This window comes from Bubalus bubalis, chromosome 5 (assembly GCF_019923935.1).
Source record: "Bubalus bubalis isolate 160015118507 breed Murrah chromosome 5, NDDB_SH_1, whole genome shotgun sequence".
NCBI classification, from domain to species: Eukaryota; Metazoa; Chordata; class Mammalia; order Artiodactyla; family Bovidae; genus Bubalus; species Bubalus bubalis.
This window is the reverse complement of record NC_059161.1, coordinates 30,802,019-30,821,854: the sequence shown is the minus strand read 5'-3', so window position 1 is coordinate 30,821,854 and position 19,836 is coordinate 30,802,019. Positions and strand designations below refer to the sequence as shown.

Here is a 19,836-nt window from a genome sequence, read left to right as displayed (position 1 = left end):
GCCATATCCTACTCCAGGGGACCTTGCCGACCCAGGGGTCAAATCCACATCTCTTGCCTCTCCTGCATTGGCAGGTAGATTCCTTACAACTGCGCCCCCTGGGAAGCCCCATTCAGCCTGGTGCCTGGTCCTCAGTGAGGGCTCCATGGGTGGTAGCTGGAATTCCCATGAGCCAGCACAGAATTGGACTTTTTCCTTGCAAAGGTAACCAGCCAATAGGTTTACCACTGGCCAGCACCAGGGTCAGGTAGGATCCAGGTCATGGTCTAGGGAGGATTAGAGAGGACCGTACTTTCATCCAGCCATCTAAGCACTCTGTCTCTCTAAGACGTTGTCCCACACACACTTGCTCCAGGAGAACCCCGTTCCTGGACTTTAAAAGTGTGTGGCTAGAAGAGGTAATAGATACTGGGCTTCTAAAAAAAAATACCTACATAAAATACATGACAGCTGTCTTCAGGCCCTGGACAACAGACAGTGAAGACCTGCCATCCCTGAGAGAAGGGAAACCACAAAAGGGGAGCCCCATGGGAGCCCCACCATAACCTGACTTTCTGCCTGGGGAGCCTTTCCTGTTACTCACCAGGAGGTGGGGCAGTCGGCTTGCTGAGCTGAGGAGGCAGAGCCTGGGATTCCTGGCTGGTGCAGTAGCTGAAATTTCCAACTAAGGGCAATGGAGAAACTGGGGCTATGCAGAGGGGAGAAGTCTTCATGGGATTCCAGGTGGGTTCTTGTCTGAGCTGATCTGCACATGTAGGGGCCCCACAGAGCTCACAGGTGGCAGGAGATGTTGGAATCCTGACCCCACCAGAGCAGAGACTTTTGTGAATACCTTAGGCACTCAGCTGAGACCATGTCCTAAGTAAAGGTCATGTTTTTAGTCACTTCAGTCATGTCCGACTCTTGTAACCCAATGAACTGTGGCCCACCAGCCTCCTCTGTCCATGGGATTTCCCAGGTGAGAATACTGGAGTGGGTTGCCATTTCCTTCTTCACGGTACCTTCCCACCCAGGGATCGAATCAACGTCTCCTGCTTGACAGGCAGATTTTTTTTTACCACTGAGCCACGAGGGAGGCCAAGTCAAGGTCATATTTTAGGACTAAGTTCAAAACTGAAATGAATCTGCCCTCACAAGGAACAAAACCAAATCTAACAGAACAAAAATGAGCCACCAGAATAAAACACAACCTCCTTTATGAGACGGTGACATAGTCCAGACTCTACCATGTACTATCCACAACTTCCAGCCCAAAATCAAAAAACTGCTGAACACACAGAGAACCAGGAAATGTGACCAATAATCGGAAAACTAAGTACTCAATAGAAACAGAACTTGAGATGGTGCAAATGTTGAAATTAATAGCTGCTGCTGCTGCTAAGTCGCTTCAGTCGTGTCCAACTCTGCGTGACCCCATAGGCGGCAGCCCACCAGGCTCCCCGTCGCTGCGATTCTCCAGGCATGAACACTGGAGTGGGTTGCCATTTCCTTCTCCAATGCATGAAAGTGAAAAGTGAAAGTGAAGTCACTCAGTTGTGTCCGACTCTTAGCGACCCCATGGACTGCAGCCTACCAGGCTCCTCCATCCATGGGATTTTCCAGGCAAGAGTACTGGAGTGGGTTGCCATTGCCTTCTCCTGAAATTAATAGATAAGGGTGTTAAAACAGGGATTATAAACATGTGAAGAATGTCAAGGAAAATTTTTCATAATGAGTGAACAGTTGAAAAATTATAGCAGAGAAACAGAAATTATAGAGAAGAATCAAGTGGAAATTCTGGAGCTGAAAGGTGTATCTATAATTTACCAGATGGGCTTAACAGCTGGTTGGAAACTGCCAAAGAAAAGGTTAGTAAAATTAAGGATGGACCAGTAGAAAGTATCCAGTCTGAAGAACAGAGTGGAGAAAACTATTCTCTTCTTAATGAAGGGAGCTTCAGTGACCTCTGGGATGATACCAAGCAGTCCAACATATGTATAACTATTGTCCCAGAGGAGAAACAATGGGACAAATATATGTGCATGTATTTATATTAATACATGTATATGTTGTTGTAAAAGTATTTGAAGAAATAATGCCCAAAAATTTTACAAGAAGCTCAAAAAATCTCAAGATGATAAATACAAAGCAGAACCACACTTGGGCATCCCTTGATCACATTTCTGAAAACAAAAGATAAACAGAACATACTCAAGGCAGCCAGAGAGAAAAAGAAATATTACATATAGTAGAACAACAGTAACGGTCCAACTCAATGGACATGACTTTGAGCAAACTCCGGGAGATAGTGAAGGACAGGGAAGCCTGGCGTGCTGCAGTCGGTGGGGTTGCAGAGTCGGAGACAACTGAGCAACAGAAGAGCAGTGTGAGCGATGAATGACTTCTCATAGAAACAGTGGAAGCCAGAAGACAATGCGATGCCATTTCTAGAGACACATTTTGTACCTATGGACTTCCCAGGTGGCTCAGTGGCCAATGCAGGAAACACAGGAAACGCAGGTTCAATCCCTGGGTCGAGAAGATGCCCTGGAGGAAGAAATGGCAGGCCACTCCAGTATTCTTGCCTGAAAAACCCCATGGACAGAGCAGCCTGGCTGGCGACACAGTCCATAGGGTCAAAAGAATAGGACATGACTGAGCAACTGAGCAAACGACTTTGTAACCTACAGGACAACAGCTAGAGAGTGTTAAAGAGAGGCAGAGTTTCTTGTTGTGTTGTGTTTTTGTTTTGGCCACAGCGCAGCCTGCAGGATCATAGTTCCTTGACCAGAGATCAAACCTGTGCCCCCGGGAGTCTGAAGAACAGAGTGGGGAAATGTAGAGTCCTAACCACAGGGCAGTCAGGGAATTCCCAAAAAGAGGCAGAGTGAAGTGGTTAAAGGAGGAACTAAAATAAAATAATAAACCTTTTCAGTTAACCTAAAAGAAGGTAGAAAAGGAGCGGGAAAGACATCAAAGTACAAAGAAAAGGACAAGTAGAAAACCAACAGGAGGATGGACCAGAGGGTGGTTTCATGGCTCCGGACTCTTGGCCAAGTCAGAGGTCAGATGCAAATGACTCACCAGGGTCAAGGCTCTCCTAAAGGGCCCAGCCTCCCCGGTCCTCATGTGCTTCCACAGCACCATCAGGACCTCCAGACTCCTCTTCCCCTCCTCACCTCCGAGCTACAGACTCAGCCCCTGGCCTCTGGCCCTTCTGCCTGCCAGCCCAAGCCCCACTTGTGCCATAGTGGGGCTTGATCAGCATGGCCCTTCTGGGGCTCCAGACCATTACCCCTGTCCAGAACTCTGATACCATTGCTGTAACTTCGCCACACGCTGCCTTGACAGCTCACCCTATAGGCCCTCCTGTTGACTGACCCTCACCCCATGGTGAAAGGGCAGGGACCAGGCCATCTGCCCGTTCTGGTGTCCCCAACACTAGGGCGCTGAGAGGAACACAGCAAATATGGGATGACTTCTGCCACCCACCCTGCCCTCCTCCCGTTGCAGGAGGCTGTGGACGACATCCTCTCTGCTCTGAGGCTCAGCCCGAGAACTGCAGTTCCCGAAATTCGCTCTCTGAAGCCGGAGGCCCAGGCCCTCATCACCCAGAGCCTCTCCTCCCGCTGCCGGGCCCTCCTGAGTCAGCTGCCAGACACAGGGGCCCGCCTCGGTGACAAGGACGCCCAGAACCTCCTGGCTGCGGGGAAGGCACTGATTGAAATTGATGCCAGGCAGCCCCTCTGGCACATGCTCCTGGCAGATGCGCTCGCTGCGGTGGGTATGTGTCTGTCCAGACACAAGACGTGAGCATCGTCCCTACTCCTCCCATCCTGGACTCTTTCCTGTAAAATGGGAGAAAGAGACCCTGGACTCAGTGGCATCTAAGGTACCTCCCACCCTGAGTCCCAGAACTTGTGACCTGTTCCCATGTGGGTCCCCTGTGCAGCTTTGTCCATCGGGAGATGAGATGAAGCCATGATGTGGGGTTTTGTGAAAGGCTCAGATGCTTAGGCCTCCTCTTTAACTCATGCATTTATTCAGATGTTTACAGACTGCCCTGTTCTGGGCGAGACTGTCTTAGGCCCACATGTACCAAAACATCGGTCTTTATTGCAAAATCCTGAGAATATTTCAGCGCTAAATTGAACAGGGAGCTCTCTCTGCAACCTGCATTTCCCGGGCATGTCATCATCACTTCCAAGCCTGTGAGGTACCCCCACCAAGGCCTTTGGGGACCCCAGAGGCTGCTCTGATCCCATGCAGCCCTACTCAGGAGAGAAAGCAGGTCCTTGCAGTGACCATGGTGAGGGAACTCCAAGTCCTACTGCTCCACCTGGGGGTCATAGAGTTTAATGACACCCCCTTGATGGGGGGCTCGGTTATCAGGTGAAAGGTGTCACTTTGCCCCTCTGTTCCCTGCTCCTTCCTTCTGGGACTAAGGCCTTCCATTAACCAGCCACTCCCAGAGCCAGCGCTGAACAAGAAATGCTGTAGTGAGCTTCCTTGTGTCCCCCCGCCCCCCACCACCGCCCCAGCCCCACCGTGATTGTCCTTCCCCAATCCCTGACAGGCAGCTTTGAGGAGGCCGGTGCCCATCTGCAAAAAGTCCTGCACCCCACCCCTCCATCAGAGGCAGCCCGCGCCCGACGTGGGCTGCTCCGGCTCAAGAAGGGGGATGTGGTGGCCGCTGCACAGGACCTGCAGTGCCTTGCAGAGATGGATGCCCAGGACCTCGGCTTCCTGCTGTGTCTCCTGGAGGCTTCGGAGCGGCAGAGCCTCACCCAGGTGGGCACAGCACCCCTTGGAGTCCCCAGCCCAGCGCTTCTCCAGCACCTGAGGTGTGAGATCCCCAGGTCCAGGGCCCTGCGCAGCGCTGCAAGCCCCCTGTACCTGATCAGGAGAAGGCACCTCGGTCTGGCCAGCTCAAGCCCTGACACCCTCAGGGTGTCTTTTTTGTGTAAAACATATAAGTTGACTCGGGGTTGAGAAGAGGGAGGGGACGGCATCCTCAGAGCCAGATTGAGCCCGGCAGGAACACTTGGCCCTCATTGGAACCCCACCCCAACCCCCTAGTCAGGCCAGGTGAGGGACATCCGTCCAGAGAGCAAGCAGGTGAACCCTTAGTGAACTGAAAGGGACCCTGAAGGGATGCTGGGCTGAGGCTGTCTGGGTAGGGGATTTTTCCCTCAGCTGCTCATTTGACGAGAAGGTAAGAGCACATTCCATCAGGCCCTGCGTGGAGCCACTGCCAGCACCATGGCCCTCGCATCTCAGGGGGGGTACCACCGTGGGGGAGGGTTCACCTCAGAGGGTGAAAGTGCAGGAAGACCATGAGACAGGACAGTGAGGTTGCGAGGCAGCTCTGGAGGTGAGATTGCCATGGCAATACAGAGGCCAAGGCAAAAGACTGGAGGCAGGAAAGAATTGGGAGTGCTCAAGAAACAGGTGATCAAAATGCAGCTGGTGTGGAGTGCAGGGGAAGGGGCTTGAGGAGAGGCTCAGGGTGGGGACAGAGGGAAGGGCCCCTCCCTTCACCTGCTGGAGGCAGAAGCAGCCAGGCAGGTACAGGAGGCGGACCGGGGGAATGCAGACAGCAGAATGGATTTCCCTGCAGTGGCTGAATTTAACCTTTTTTTTTTTTTTTTTTTTGAGGGAGCAGGGGACGGAGTGGGCAGTGAAGGGACCAGTAGGTGGTAGAAGCCAAGAGCATCAGCAGGCCAGTCAAGAACCCCTGCACGACCTGGGGCAAGAATTTCACCTCTTTATGCTTCCACAGGCTCTGTCACTCCAGGTCCATCAGGAAAACAGAACCACACTAGGGGTTTCAACGAGGGGTCAGTATGGAAGTTGGCTGGATGGGCATTAGGGACAGAAAGAGCTAAGGGAGCCATGGGCATTGTAGGGGGGCGGCCCTTGTAGGGCTGAGCAGGCCAAAACTGATAGTGAAAGTCGCTCAGTCGTGTCTTTGTGCTCTTTGCGACCCCATGGACTGAATTCTCCAGGCCAGAATACTAGAGTGGGTAGCCTTTCCCTTCTCCAGAGGATCTTCCCAACCCAGGGATTGAACACAGGTCTCTCGCATTGCAGGCAGATTCTTTACTAGTTGAGCTACAAGGGAAGTCAAAGAACATATCAAGGAAGCCCTGAGCCGACCAAGGAGCATGTTACCGGGACCGAGAACCAGAGGGGCGGCTGAGAAGCCCAGAGATCTCAGAGAGGGGTCCTGGGCTAGAGTCTCAGATCCCAGAGGAAGGGGAGGAGGGCTGTGAGCTAGGAGAAGGGAGCTAGGTTGAGGTCTCGGAGTTCACAAGACAAGGCTGGGCAAAGGTGTGTCTTTGAGTTCTTAGAAGGGCTGGGCCAGGAGATGAGCGCTGGGCCTGGCCGCCTGGAGACGGGTTTCGCTGCAGCGAGAATTCGTGAGACGCTGGACCGTTGCTGGGCAACGCGGGCCAACCAGGAAGTGAGACGGAAGTAGTGGCGCCCCGCTTCCGGCGGTACTACGCCTGCGCGGCTTGTGGTGCCTTGTCAGTTTCCACCCCTATTTCGCAGAACCCGTAGGTGAAGCAAAAAGAGGTGGAATACTTGCCCTGGGCCGCGCGAGGCTTTGACTCTCTTGCTGATGCTCTTGACCTCCCCCGTAGAGAGGGCGCTGCACCGAGATAGAGTCGCCGATCCTCTGTGGCACGGCTGGGAAGACAAGACCACGCGCTCACCTGCTGGGTGCACTGTGCTTTCCTGGGGACAGGCGGGGGCCGGGGGCGTTGGTATCACCTGACTGCATGGGAGAGGGAGGGACAGCGGGAGAGGCAGCGTCTGGTTTGTTCCCCATCAGGCCTTGGGGAGCCACTGTGGGTTCTTGAGAGCAGGAGGAGCCAAGGGAGGCAAGCGGATTTATCCAGGGCAGTTGGCGAGGGGAGGTAAGGCATTTTGGCAGGTTTGAAGAATGGGCTTCCGCCACACTCAGAAAAAGAAAGTGAGCCTGGGGGGCAGAGGGGTGGCATTGGCCCTTGGAGCTGCTCCACCCAGACGGGGGGCCGCCAGGGCCTCAGTCCAGCAGTCCCCAGGGAAAGAGTGCTAGGATGGACAGCACCCTCTGGCCTCTGGCACTGCCCTGCTGCATCCATGGAGTAGAGGGTGAGTCCACCACAGCCTTTCTGGACACACCGGGGGCGCCTGGAGAGTGTCTCCCTAGCCTTGACTCTGGCTCCACTGGGCCTGAGGGAGCGGCTAGTTGGTTAGTGAAGTGAGAATAGCGCTAGCACAGAGCAGACCCTGCCTTTCTGATCTGGGGTCCAGGAGGGGGCTCCTGGAACAGGCTGGGCAGAAGGGCATTCGCTGCTGTCCTGGGGCTGGGCAGCCATGTGGGGAGGGGGGAGGCTGGCCGAGGCCCCGTCAGAGGGGGAGGAGCAGAGGGAAGAGAGGAGGTCACCCAGGTAAGAGGAGCTGGGACCGCAGGTGGGACAGTAGGGCTGTGAGAAGCAGGAGGACACCCAAGCAGGGTGAAGGGATTGCAAGGGGGTGGTCACTGCCCTGTGCCTTCATACACTACCCCTCAGAAGAAGCAGACAGCATCTGCACGGGGGAGCGAGCAGCAGCTGGCTGTGCAGGGCTCGGAGGCAATGGCCTGACCTCCCTCCCTCCATCCCCTCTGTGCAGGTCGCAGTCCAGGAAGCTAACACTCTCCTGAACTTGGGACAGCCCCGCCAGGCGCTGGGCTACTGCTCGCTGGCCGTCCTGGCGGGCGGCAGCAGCACCTGTCACCTGCGCCGTCGGGCCACTTGCCTGGCCAAGCTGCGGGAGTTTAGCCGAGCACTTGGGGACCTAGACCACGTGCTCCGAGAGGGCTCAAGGGACAGCGACCTCCAGACACAGGTGGAGGACTTTTGCTCCCGGGGCCGCCTGCTGCTGGGTCTGGGGGATGAGGCTGGGGCTGCGGGGGCCTTCTCCCAGGCCCTCCATCTGGCACCCACCCAGGCCCAGAGCAGCCTGTGGGAGCGGCCAGGCCGGGCTCTAGCCACCCACATACTCTTGTGCCAGGCACGGTGTTGCCTGGTTGAGCAACGCTACAGCGAGGCCTGGACGGTGGCAGAGGCCGGCCTCCTGTTGGACCCAGAGCACAGTGGCCTGAAGAGGCTGAAGGCAAGAATCCGGAGGGAGGCGTCCTCTGGCTGCCGGCTCCACTGACCAGCACTCCCCAGGCCCAGCTGTGAGGACACCCTGTCATCGTCATTCTTCGACCAGCCCCTGGGGAGGTTGCTTGAGGAGGTGCTCCCCCACCCTCTCCCTCTTCCTAGTCCTGGGTGGGTTGGCAGATGGCCAGCCTTGGGAAGCAGAGGAGAGAGCTCCCCACCTGCCTGGAGCAACCACCCTAGGAAGCTCAGAGCCTCTTCCCTGAACAGCGACCTGGTCCTCAAAACTGGGGCCCTCTTGGCCCTCTTGGGCCTCAGAGAGAAGTGCTGTTCCTTATCCCTGGCTTGGGGCCTGCAGGTTGAGTGGGGTTCAGCCTGGCCCCTCATAGCCCTGGGGAGATGGTGCCAGCCCAGGAAACCCTTCTCCAGATGTGGAGCAGCCCTTGACTCTGGCCTGACCTCTGGCCAGGCGTCCTGCAGGGCCTGGAGCCCCTCAAGGGCAAAAAACTCTCAAACTGGGCCCAAAACCTATGCTTTCATCAAGGTTGTTCTCCAGGGAAGCCAGCACCTTGGGAGGATGATATGGCCTCCCTTCCCTGCCAAGCAGAGACACCTGCCCCAAGGGGCCTCCAATGAGCAGAGCAGCCAGGCGTCTACTTGGCATCCGATCTCCTGTCGGATGTAAAGGTGCTTCTTACATGATTAAACTTACCCACTCCCACCACAGTTGGCTTGGAAAACTTCTCCTGGAGGATGTGGAGAAGTCCAGCCCTGGTCCCATTGCTGTAGGTTTCAAAGAAGCCAGGGGCGAGTTGTGCAGTTTTTCTCTCCCGTTAATGAACATAACTGCTGGACAGGCCATCGAGTAAAGCAAGGGACAGAGGGTGCATTTGCTCTCCTCCCCCCAGGATGTCCTGCCCTCATCTGTCCACTCAAGGCCAGAGCTCATCACAGTGAGCTTGCAGATGCCTGACTCACCACAGCTTCCCAGGAGCTGATGGTCTTGGAAGAGCCCCCAACCAGTCTCCCGCCCCCAGCTCCTCACTGCTGAGCTGGCAGAGACCCCCACCCCAAGTCCTCCCCATCCACTTCCACATGGGCTGGGGGTCGTTACCACATCTGCAGGTCCACGTGAGGCCATATCCCAGCCTCCTGCCACGGCGCCCAAGTGGACAAGAACTCACAGGCCCTGGATGGCCTCCATCATGGCAGAATAATCAGGTAGTTTCAGTGTAAATCAGATTGTCCCCCTAGAACACAGGCTGTACCTTATTTTCTCAAAATCTGAGGTTACCAAGAAACGTTTATGATGTGGTACAGAGAGCATTACCTATTCTCAAGACAATAAAGATGTAAATTGATGTTTTAAAATTCCCTGCAGGTGAAACACCTCTTGGATCCAAAAAGAAATCAAAACTGGAATTGGAGAATATTGGAAAAATAGTTAAAAAAAAAAAAAAAAACAGTCCAGGGGAGCCCCTATGGATTGCAGTGCCCAGAGGAAAGTTCACGTTCTGAGTGCATCACTAGCCAATCAAAATGAAGTGCATCCTAAACTTGAGAAGTTTAAAAAGGACAGTGAAATGGAGGAAATGAACAGGCAGGGATGAATAACAGGAAACAAGTTAATGAATTCGGAATACAAAAGGGAAATAACTCAAAAATCCAAAATACAGTTCTTTGAAAATCAAACAGATGAACCAGTAGCTGACTTAATCTGGAAAGACAGGAAAGGAACAAAGCCACAAAATTTTTAGAAGTAAAAACAACACACAGGAAATTTAAAGAATCATAAGACATCACTTTTCTCACCTCTGTGCAAATAAATTTGAAGACCTGGATAAAATGTGTTGGTTCCCAGGAAAATATTATTTAACTGAACTGACTCCAGAGTAGATGTAACAATTGCACAGGACAATTATCACGGAGGGAAAGAGAAGGTGGTTAGGGAGCTTCCCCCAAAACAGCTCCAGTTCCAGATGGTGTCGGGGAGATCTGCCAGCCTTTAAAGAACAGTCAGCTCGTAATTGCTTTAAACTCCTTCGCAGCCAAGGAAAAGAAGAAAAGCTTCCAAGTTCTTTTTTTCTGTTGAAGGATAGTTGACTTACAATACTGTGTTAGTTTCTGGGGCTCAGCAAAGAGATTCCACTACACGTATAGATGTATGTATATTCTTTTTTTCTATCCTTTTCCATTATAGTTTTTTATTACAAAATACCAAATATAGTTCCCTTCCAAGTTTTTTTTTTTTTAGAAAGCATAATCTCAACCAAATGAAAGCCACAAACCCATTTCATTTACAAATTATCAGTTCAGAAACACTAAATGAAGCACCAACAAACCTGAATTCAACAAAATGTTTGACAGCAACATACATGGGAATGCAAGGGTTTTTCAAAATCAGGAAATGTGTTTGTATAGTTAACCACAGAAATACTTAAAGTAAGTTCTGTGACCCTACCGGAGGCTGTATCAGAGGCATGGGTCATGAATGATAAGTCCTCTCCAACGTGTCACCTCCCTGCGCCCTTGGGTTCCTTCCTCTACGTTACACAGGAGAGGTTCTGGCTTCTCAGCTTCATTGGCCCACCAGTGAGCAGGACAGTGTGCAGGGCTCTCCAACTCCTCTGTCCCATGGTGTCCCAGGCAAGAATACTGGAATTATTGCCATTTCCTCCTCCAGGCAGTCATCCCAACCCAGGGATCCAACCCATGCCTCTTGCATCTCCTGCTTTGGCAGGCGCATTCTTCACCGCTGAACCCCAGGGGAGCCCATAGCCAACACACAAATTTAGACTCTCTGGCTGGTGCACCTATGTGAATGGTGCCAGCCCAGCTCAGTGCTGTGATCCCTCCACTATGGTGTGACACCCCTGACCCGTCCCCACATAATCCCCAGGATTCTTGGTGTCAATTAATTATGTCTTGAAATTGTTTGGATCTATTACTGTAAGTTGTTTTATTCTGGGTTGGACCCTGTACTCGCCCCTACCCTGAGCATGCAGAGATTGGATCCTACTTGTGGGTCTGGGGGCTAACTATGGACATCGAGTAGAATGAGCAGCCTCTTTCTACGTATCTGGTCCACAGGAGGTTCTCGCAGGGTTTATAGTGAAAGGGGCTTGTCTCCTTGGACATGGGAGGGGCTCAGAGGCCCCAGGTGTTCGAGGTTCTCAGCCCCATCTGAGGCCAACCAGACATCCCATTCCTGGTTTCAGGGTCCCAATCCTTCCCAGTCAGTGCTTGAACTTTCTCCTAAGAAGCTTGGGGAGGCTGTGAAAGTCCCAGCACTGACTGTACTACTCACAGGAGCAGATGTTGTGTCTGTCTTTCAGCCTTATCAGCCCCGCACTTGTGAGACAGAAGGGCCTCTCAGGGCTGTGGTGGAGCTGAGCCCAGACCTGAGCTCCTGTCGTCTCCATGTGAGTGCGCAGGACACCAGGGGCCTTGGGGCCACTCATCCATAGCAGCACGCAGCCCTCGCTCCCTGGGCCCAGATTCAGCTATCACTTCACAGCCGAGCACGGTGGTAGCTCGGTCACTCCTAAAGCCGCTGCCACGAGTCACGTCTCCCAGGCACTCAGTCCCACGGTCAGGCCCAAGGATACAAGCAGGCTGGTTCCCAAACTCCATGTTTGGGGGTGCCTCCTGGGGCCATTCCTAGTGGCCAATTCATGTGTCATAGGGTCCATTTAGGAGACAGAAACCACACGAGTGATTTAAATAGCAAGAATTTAAAGAACAGTAGTTATAAGGCTCTTAAATGTTAATTTGTTCACTAACTTGTGTCCGGCACACCAGGCTTCCCTGTCCTCCACTATTCCCAGAGTTTGCTCAAACTCATGTCCATTGAGTCAGTAATGCTATCTAACCATCTCATCCTCTGCCGCCCCTTTCTCCTTTAGCCTTCAGTCTCCTAGCATCAGAGATAAGGGAGTAAAATAACTAGGGATCACAAAAGTAGCAGCCTGAGTTCCAAGACAGATGACTGGCCCCTCCGCATGGGCTGTCAGCCACCACTGCACCCTTCAGCTCCTCTGCACCTGCCCCTCACCCCCACCCCTGCCAGGTGTTTGCCAACCACACAGCTGTGCCAGGCACCACACATCTGTCCTCTTGTCTGACTCCAAGACAAATCATATAGAGGAGGGGTCTGATGTTCCAGTTGTTGGGGCCGGGGGCGGGGCTTGGTGATGGGAGACCTGGGGCAGAGTCAGACCACCCCGCCCCCTCCTCCTGTCTAGGATGCCTGCCTCTTGACTCCAGGAGGCAGTGAGCAGGACAGTGTGCAGGGCTCTCCCAGAGACCCAGCTCTCAGCTCAGCTCTCCAACTGCCTCGAAATACTTAACCTCTTCCAGCCAGCCTGTCTTCTCCAAGCGGGGCATCTCCCGCCTGCCTGGAGCATGGGTGGGCAGACACAGGGAAGGTCTGTTTCCCCCCAGGCTGAGGCCCAGAGACATGCCTGCTGGGGGATGCTGGGCTTCGGACAGAGGATAGGATCTGCCCCAGACCGCCTGGCCCAAGGGCATGGGGCAGGGAAGGACTGGACCCAGCAGTAAAGGGCAGGTGTCTGCAGGGTCTGAGGGCAGCCCCAGGGCCAGAGGCTACTCCCTGTAGACCTGCCCTGGTCCCAGGACTGAGGAGAGGAGGGGCGCCCCACTCCCTGCCCTCATGAGGGTGCTGGCTCCTTGGACCCCAGAGCTGAGGTTGGGCTCAGACCTCCACCTCCCACATCTATTGCCCAAGAGATGAGGAGGGGTGGACAGGGAGCCTGCACTGGCCCTTGAGCTCATCTAGGAGAAAGGACTAAAATCCACCTTGAGGGGGTTATGTTCAAGGCAGCTAGGTCACGGCCCATCCAGGGATTTGGCTGGGGGTCTGTAGGTCCTTGGCCTGTGGGCCCCCCTTTTTCCAGATCCTCTTGGAGGGCACCCAGTACCACTATGCTGGGTTCCCCCAGAACCTGCTGGCCTCAGTGTAGTGCCCACCAGGAGGCAAGGCCAGGCCCCAGGCCCCTTGCTCATGCAGTTTTTTTCATTGATAGAGCTACAGACAAGGAGGAGTCTGAACGGGGCAGCGTGAGTGGGAAAGTGCAGCTGAGCTCAGAGACCAGACAGTCCCTGCATCCGGGTGGCCTTGGGTCGGGGAGAGGGAACCTCTGGCTGGACAGCACAGAGCCTGGGTCCCCAGAGCCAGCACACTCTGGGAAGGAATTTGTAGCTGGCAGACTGGACCCTGACCCAGCCCTGGCTCCCGGGAGGGGCAGTTCCAGTTTCTCAGTCTCCTGACCTTGGCCTTGTCCGCATTCAGACCAGCAGTCTGGGTAGCTCCTTGCTCAGGCTGGGTCCCTGGGCCTTTGTTTGGGGGTCTGCCAGGACAACCAGGGGGCTGAGGCAAGCTCTGCCTGGGGGCTAGGACTGGTTTCTGGAATCTGAGCCCCTGAAGCATGGCCCTTCCCCCAGCACAGGGGCCAACCTAAGAGACCACCGGAACGTGGACTGGAACATTGCAACAGGACCCAGGGTGGATCTTCTGGTGAGGGGATGGAGTGAGCAGTTGTTTACCCCAGATCCCTGGCTCTGTGGCCTGGCCCCAGCCTTGGATGCTTATAGAGTCCCAGGAGCCCAAGGGGATCCTTCCATCTGTGAGATTCTGAAATGGAAGCAGAACCATGCTGGTGACCAAGTCAGCCCTGGAGAAGGGACATCTGGGTTCTGACTGGGGCCTCCTTTACCCAGAGCCCCCACCTCTGGCTCCATCATGGGCCAGGGGTGCCTAACTAACACTGAGGCCCTGGGGTGCCCCTGCCAACCCCAGAGGCCCTCTCCTGTTCCCCCAGTCAGGGCCACCTGCCTTCTGGGGGTCAGTGTCTCTGAGTGGGGACCCTCCCTGGCAGCCCCACTCCCACCCCATCATGATGAGCAGGGATGCCTGCTCCCCTCACAGCCCGGCAAGGCCCCCAGAACCCAGCACCCTCACTGGACCCTCCCTGGAGACAAAAGAGAAAGGAACCCCGTGACCAGGGTGGTTCTTGGTTCCAACCTCTCCGCCAAGGTGAGCAGGGTAAGGAGAAGGGCCTGGCCTTCCTTCCCAGGAGCCTTGTGGCCCCTTTGAACCCAGGGGACAGCAAGGATGGATGAAAGGCAGGAGGCGGGACCCTCAGCCTCCAGGGATTTCGCTCGCTCAGCAGGAAGCCTAGAGCCCCCAGAGCAGCTCTTGGCCCCTCCCCCACACCAAACCCAGATGGAACTTGCCTACTGTGAGCAGGAGGGGTCCGCCTCCAGAGAACCCCTGCTCGCATCACAAAGGAGACCGGAAGCTGCACCAGCCTCTCCTGGCCCCTCCTGGAGCCACTGTCTCCCACCCCTGGGAGCCCTCCTGACTCAGCCTTCTGAGACATGTCTGTGGTGGCCGCTCTGAGTGACCCAAAGGTGAGCCGAGCCAGGGGCCTGCCTGCCAGGCCAGCTTTCCTGGGCAGCGCAGCCAGGAGAACACCCTCCAAGCACCAACCCGTTGCCAGGCCCCAGACAAGCAGCCCAACACAGCCCCCCCAACTCCTGTAAGGACCCCTGTCTTCCCAGCTGGCCACAGAGGCCTGAAGATGCCATGACTGTGTCTCCAGGGAGGTGGGGTCCCCAGCTTCTCCCCCTGTCAGTACCTGGCTTTGTCCTCAGTCCTCAGGGAGAGTTTTTACTGTATGCCTACCATTGTTATGCGGAGTCCCCTGGAGTCAGCAGGACACAGTGAAGTGGACTGAGTGATGAGTAGACTCATTAGATCTGATCAGAGAAAGAAGACACTGGTGAAACCAGGGCCACAGGTGCTAAGTTGGGCTCAGATCAGTCAGCCTGACTCATCCTTTCGTTCATTCATTCAAGTCAGAGGATGCCTCCAGGGTCATGGGCACCCACCTAGGTCCTGAGGACCAGGTAGAAGGAGCCCTGTGACCCCCACACTGACACCCCCAATGGGGAGGTGGGCAATGGGAATAGAAATAAGGACTGTAGATGCCGAACCACAGGTGAGGTGGTGAAGCAGTTCAGGTCTGGGGGTGGGCCAGACCGGGGGAGGCCTGGCTAAGGGGACCTCAAGCAGGAACTTCCAGAAGGAGAGGGGAGCAGAGAGAAGTGATGGAGGCCTGGCCGCTCCTCCCTGGTTGGGTTGTGTGGCAATGATGTCAGAGGGCTGAGTGACCCACCCCCCACCCCTCACCCCCCAGTGAGTCTGGACACGTGTTGGCATTGAGAACAGCTAACCCAGTCATGGGCAGCCTCGGGCCATGCTTACCTGCCAGTAGGCAGGACTGCATCTGTCCTCTGTGCTGGTGTAGACTGGGCCCCAGTCTCAACATCAGGAATGTAAGCTCATGTGAGGACTGAAGATGGGAGGGCAGCCCACTCTCCCCGGGGACCCAGGCACCTTTCTTGGTCAGGGCCCTGAATGCCAGCAGCAGAGGCGTGCACATGAGCACACACACACATACACCCAGGAGCATGTTCACACGCTCATCCCATGCACTCACACACACACACGTGTGCATCCACACGCACACTCAGGTGCACAGGGGACTCATGCAGCCCTCTGTGAACTGTCCTCACTGACCCGGGCAGTGCACCCTCTCGTGCCCACAGCTGCAGCCCCGGGTGTCCTCCATGCTGCTCGGAGCCTGGCTGTCACCACCTGGCCGGCTGGAGAAGGCGTCCCCTCTGTAGTGACAGGGTGGGGGGACAACTGCTGAAGCTGCCCTGCCGTGTCCTGTCTTGGCTTGCCTGGTCACCACAGTCACTCTCACCTCCCCCTAGACCCTTTGGGCTCCAGGCAGGAACAGTGAGCAGGGAGCCCAGTGGCCCAAGCCACCTCCCAGAGGGTGTCCCTGATGCAGGGGGCCCACAGCTCCAGGACATCCCCCCAAATCGGGACAAGAGCCCCAGGCAGGATCCGCTGCAGAAGCCCCTCGACAACTTGGGAGCTGGGTCTCCTGGGTCCTGTATGCCCACCCCAAGCTGTGAGCTGAGCGACCCCAGACCAATCTCTGCCTGAAAGCAGACGTAGAGAGGCCAGCCTCAAAAAGGGACTGCCAACGGGCCAGGGCCGGGCCTGCCCCACCCCCGGGGTCCGGCACTCAGACTCCTTGGGAGAGGGAGGAGAGCCCTCAGGCGCAGGACCTGGGATGGAGAAAAGGGCCGAGCACCCTCCAGCCTCGGGCAGGGCCTCCCTAGCGCCACACCCAGCCCCCGCTGCCCTGACGCCCCACCCCGGGTGGACGCCGCCCCTGCCTTGGCCTTGGGGCTCCTCCGCTGTGCGCTTTCCCCGTCTAGAGACTTGCGATGGGCAAGCCCGAGAGCCCACTGGGGATGGTGGAGATCGCCGGCCGCTCGGGGCAGAAGCACCGAGGCTTCCTGGAGGCGGGGCTGCTGCTCCTGCTGCTCATGGTGACCGGCGCCCTGGTCACCCTGGGCCTCCTCTACGCCGACAGCAGAGGTGAGTGGGGGCGCCCCCTTCCCCCGGACGGGCCACCGGCACCCTGTCACCGCGCTCGTCCGCACCCGACCTCCGGAAGGTCTGCGCGCCCGCCCACTCGGAGGAGCCGCCTGGCGAGCAGGGCAGGCGGGGTCTGCGCGGGGCACCGGGGGCGGCCCGGCTGTGCTATAGCCTGGAGATGAGGGGCACTGACCTGTGGGGACCGGGGACCTTTCTGGAAGGCTCTGCCCAGGCGCGGGCTGGCACCAGGCTGGTTCTGACTCGGTGGGCCTCTGCCGGACTCCCGAGAAGCTGTAGACCCTGTCCCCAGCCCCATCTGCGCGCCCCCTCCCCTCGGCTGCCGCACAGAGCGCTGCAGTTCCCGGCCGGCCCAGCAGCAGGAGCCCGCGCTCCAGCACTGGGACTCGCCGCGCAGCATCCTCCGGCCGCCGCGCTCACCTGCCGCCTCCCTGGCTGCCCCCCGCAGGGACCTCGCTGGGATCCTCCTCCCCGGCCCCTGACGGCCCTGGTTCCCCGGCCTCATGGCATCTCAGGCTCTGCTTTTCAAACCTTGGTGGGGTGGTGGGGAGCAGGCTGGGGCCCTAGGGAGGTGGAGGAGCAAGAGTGCCCTGCTGGAACACCCCCACTCACAGAGCCCAAACTGTCCCTTCCTGGGGTCACAAGGTACGGGAAACAAGAGGAGGCGCTCACGTGTCTGCACCTGGGCACCAGGTAGCCCAGGCCAAGCCCTGGGGTGTGAACTGTCCTCACTGGAGCGCGCTGCTGCCCCAAGGGGCATGTGCAATGGGCGGACACCAGCTGGGAGGTGCTCTAGGTTCCTTCTGCAGGCGGGTGGGTGGGCAGTGGGCTCAGAACTCAGGAGGATCTGCAGGAAAAGACACCATCTCCACCCCAACCCCAGCACCCTCAACAATAGGGCAGAGGCAGTCTTTGTACTAGAATGTTCCTTCACTGACGGGAGCCACCTGTACTGCTATGGGACCATCCAGACATTGCTGGGCAGCACTGTTTCTCTGAAACAGAAGTGGGAGCCACCCCCAGATGTAATGGGCATTCCCCCTCCCCCCAGGGCTGCTCCTGCCTGACCAGGTGCCCGGCTGGACCCTGCCAGCTGCTTCAGTCTCTGGCCACCCTGGGTCTTCTGTCAGGGTAGATGGGCACTGAATCACAGAGCTCTCAGAGAGACCCCAGGGAGCCTGTTCACAGCTACTAGGCTGCAGAAACCCAGCTGAGGGGCTTCCTGGGGACTGGGCTGACCCCGCACGCCACCCCAGTCCTCATCTAGGCAGTACTAAGAAGTGTGAGCCCACCCTGACTGCAATGGCCTTCCCTTCTCCTCCTGGTTCCCTAAATACAAGTGGGGTCTCTGCCAGGGCTCCTGTGTCCTCCCCTACCCCCACAAATGACCCATAGCCAGTCTCTGCCTCAGGTCCTGATAGAGCCTGTGGAAGGGTTTATATGCTATGTTATTGCTTATTCTTAAGTACTTTCTCATCCACTGATTGTTTTTTTTTTTATTGATTCATGGATTACTTAGAAATCTCCCTTTTAAATTTCTAGATGCGTGGAGATTTTTTTCTTAGTTGCCTTTTGTAATTGGTATCTAACTTAATTGAATTGTCATCAGAAGCCATGGTTTCTGTAATACTGATTCATTTGTATTTGCTGAGACTTGCTTTAGGGCCAATACAAGGTCAGTTTTATAAATAATCCACGTGTGCATGTGGAATACACCCAATCACCATTAGGTGAAAGTGGAGACACAGAGGAGGCTTAGTACATCTATTAGGTCAATCAAATCTATATATTTGTTTCTTTCCATTTTCTTGATCTTTTAATTATTGAAAAATATGTGTACTAAAACTTAGCCCTAGAGAACCTTCAATTTTCCTTGTAGTTATGTCAAGTATTAGATTGCCTGTTTTAAGACCCTCTGTGCTGTGTGCTATGTCACTTCAGCCGTGTCCAACTCTGTGCAACCCCATGGACTTTAGCCCACCAGGCTCCTCTGTCCCTGGGATTCTCCAGGCAAGAACACCAGAGTGGATTGCCATTCCCTTTTTCAGGGGATCTTCCCAACCCAGGAATTGAACGCAAGTCTCTTCAGTCTCCTGCATTGGCAGGCTACATTAAGGAAATTTCCTGACAGTCCTGTGGTTAGGACTCCATGTTTTCAGTACCAAGGGCATGGCCAAAAAAAAAAAAAAAGCTACATTATTATATGGATGCGAATTTAGATTCAGTGTATCTTCACTCAGTGTAATGGTGTGAAAGTGAAAGTCACTCAGTCGTGTCAGACTCTTTGCCACCCCATGGACTATACAGCCCATGGAATTCTCTAGGCCAGAATACTGGAGTGGGAAGCCTTTTCCTTCTCCAGGAGATCTTCCTAACCCAGGGATCGAACCCAGGTCTCCCACATTACAAGCAGATTCTTTACCAGCTGAGCCGCAAGCGAAGGCTGTATAACGGTGTAGGGCCCCTTTATGTCTTAATGTGCCTTTTGCCTTAATGTGTTTTGTCTTCAATTCTGTCTCATCTGATCTGAGTTAGCATTTGCTCTCTATTTCCTCCATTCTTTTTCTTTGAAACTTTGTCTCTTTAGCTTTACATGTGTGTCTTTTGGAACCGTGTATAGGTGGATTTTGGTCTCTATCTTCTACCTGGAGGATTTTGTCTCTGTCTATTCACACAAAAATGTATGCTTTTTTCTGTTGTGTTCTTTTGTGCTTCGATGCCTTTTTTCTTTTTTCTCACCTTGTTTTGGATTGGGCTATTATTTTTCACTCCGTTTTACCTCAACTAGCTTGAAAGTTTTATATTTCTAATCCTTTTAAAGGTTATCTCAGATTTTTTCATTTTAATATGTTTTTCAAAAGTTATAGATAAGCCTTTTTCATAAAAGCAACTTTTTAAAATAAAATATACAGTAGCAAATACAGTCCCAGGCCTATACTCCTGCCCATCCTGGAATTATGCTCCTCAGAAGCTGTCATATTCACTGGGTAGTGCAGAGCTTGGATACCTCTGGCCCATTGCTTGTTTTCCTAAATAAGGTTTTATTGGAACACAGCTGTGTCCATTCACTTGGATAGTGCCTGTGGATGTTTTCATGCTACAAGAGCTAAATTAGGTAGGTGAGACAGAGTCTGTATGTGACTCACAAAGGCTAAAATATTTATCTGGCCTTTTACAGAAAAATACTGCCAACCCCTGTACTGGAATGTCTAAACTTCATCT

At 54.8% G+C, this 19,836-nt stretch overlaps 2 protein-coding genes across 7 annotated transcripts in view; both read left to right on the top strand.

Annotated features, from left to right (window-relative positions):
- The window catches only part of TTC34 (tetratricopeptide repeat domain 34), a 28,231-nt gene extending 14,502 nt beyond the window's left edge, over positions 1-13,729 (top strand). The window contains exons 6-8 of the mRNA XM_006044641.4: positions 3,493-3,763; positions 4,556-4,770; positions 7,642-13,729. Of these exons, the coding sequence (XP_006044703.4) occupies positions 3,493-3,763; positions 4,556-4,770; positions 7,642-8,169 (1,014 nt within the window). The 3' untranslated portion in view covers positions 8,170-13,729. The remainder of the gene's footprint in view (positions 1-3,492; positions 3,764-4,555; positions 4,771-7,641) is intronic.
- A 689-nt stretch (positions 13,730-14,418) lies between these two features.
- The window catches only part of MMEL1 (membrane metalloendopeptidase like 1), a 37,301-nt gene continuing 31,883 nt past the window's right edge, over positions 14,419-19,836 (top strand). For all 6 annotated transcript variants that reach the window (XM_025285780.3, XM_044942885.2, XM_025285777.3 and 3 more), the window contains exons 1-2: positions 14,419-14,546; positions 16,434-16,596. In XM_025285780.3, coding sequence (XP_025141565.1) covers positions 14,514-14,546; positions 16,434-16,596 — 196 coding nt within the window. In that variant the 5' untranslated portion in view covers positions 14,419-14,513. The remainder of the gene's footprint in view (positions 14,547-16,433; positions 16,597-19,836) is intronic.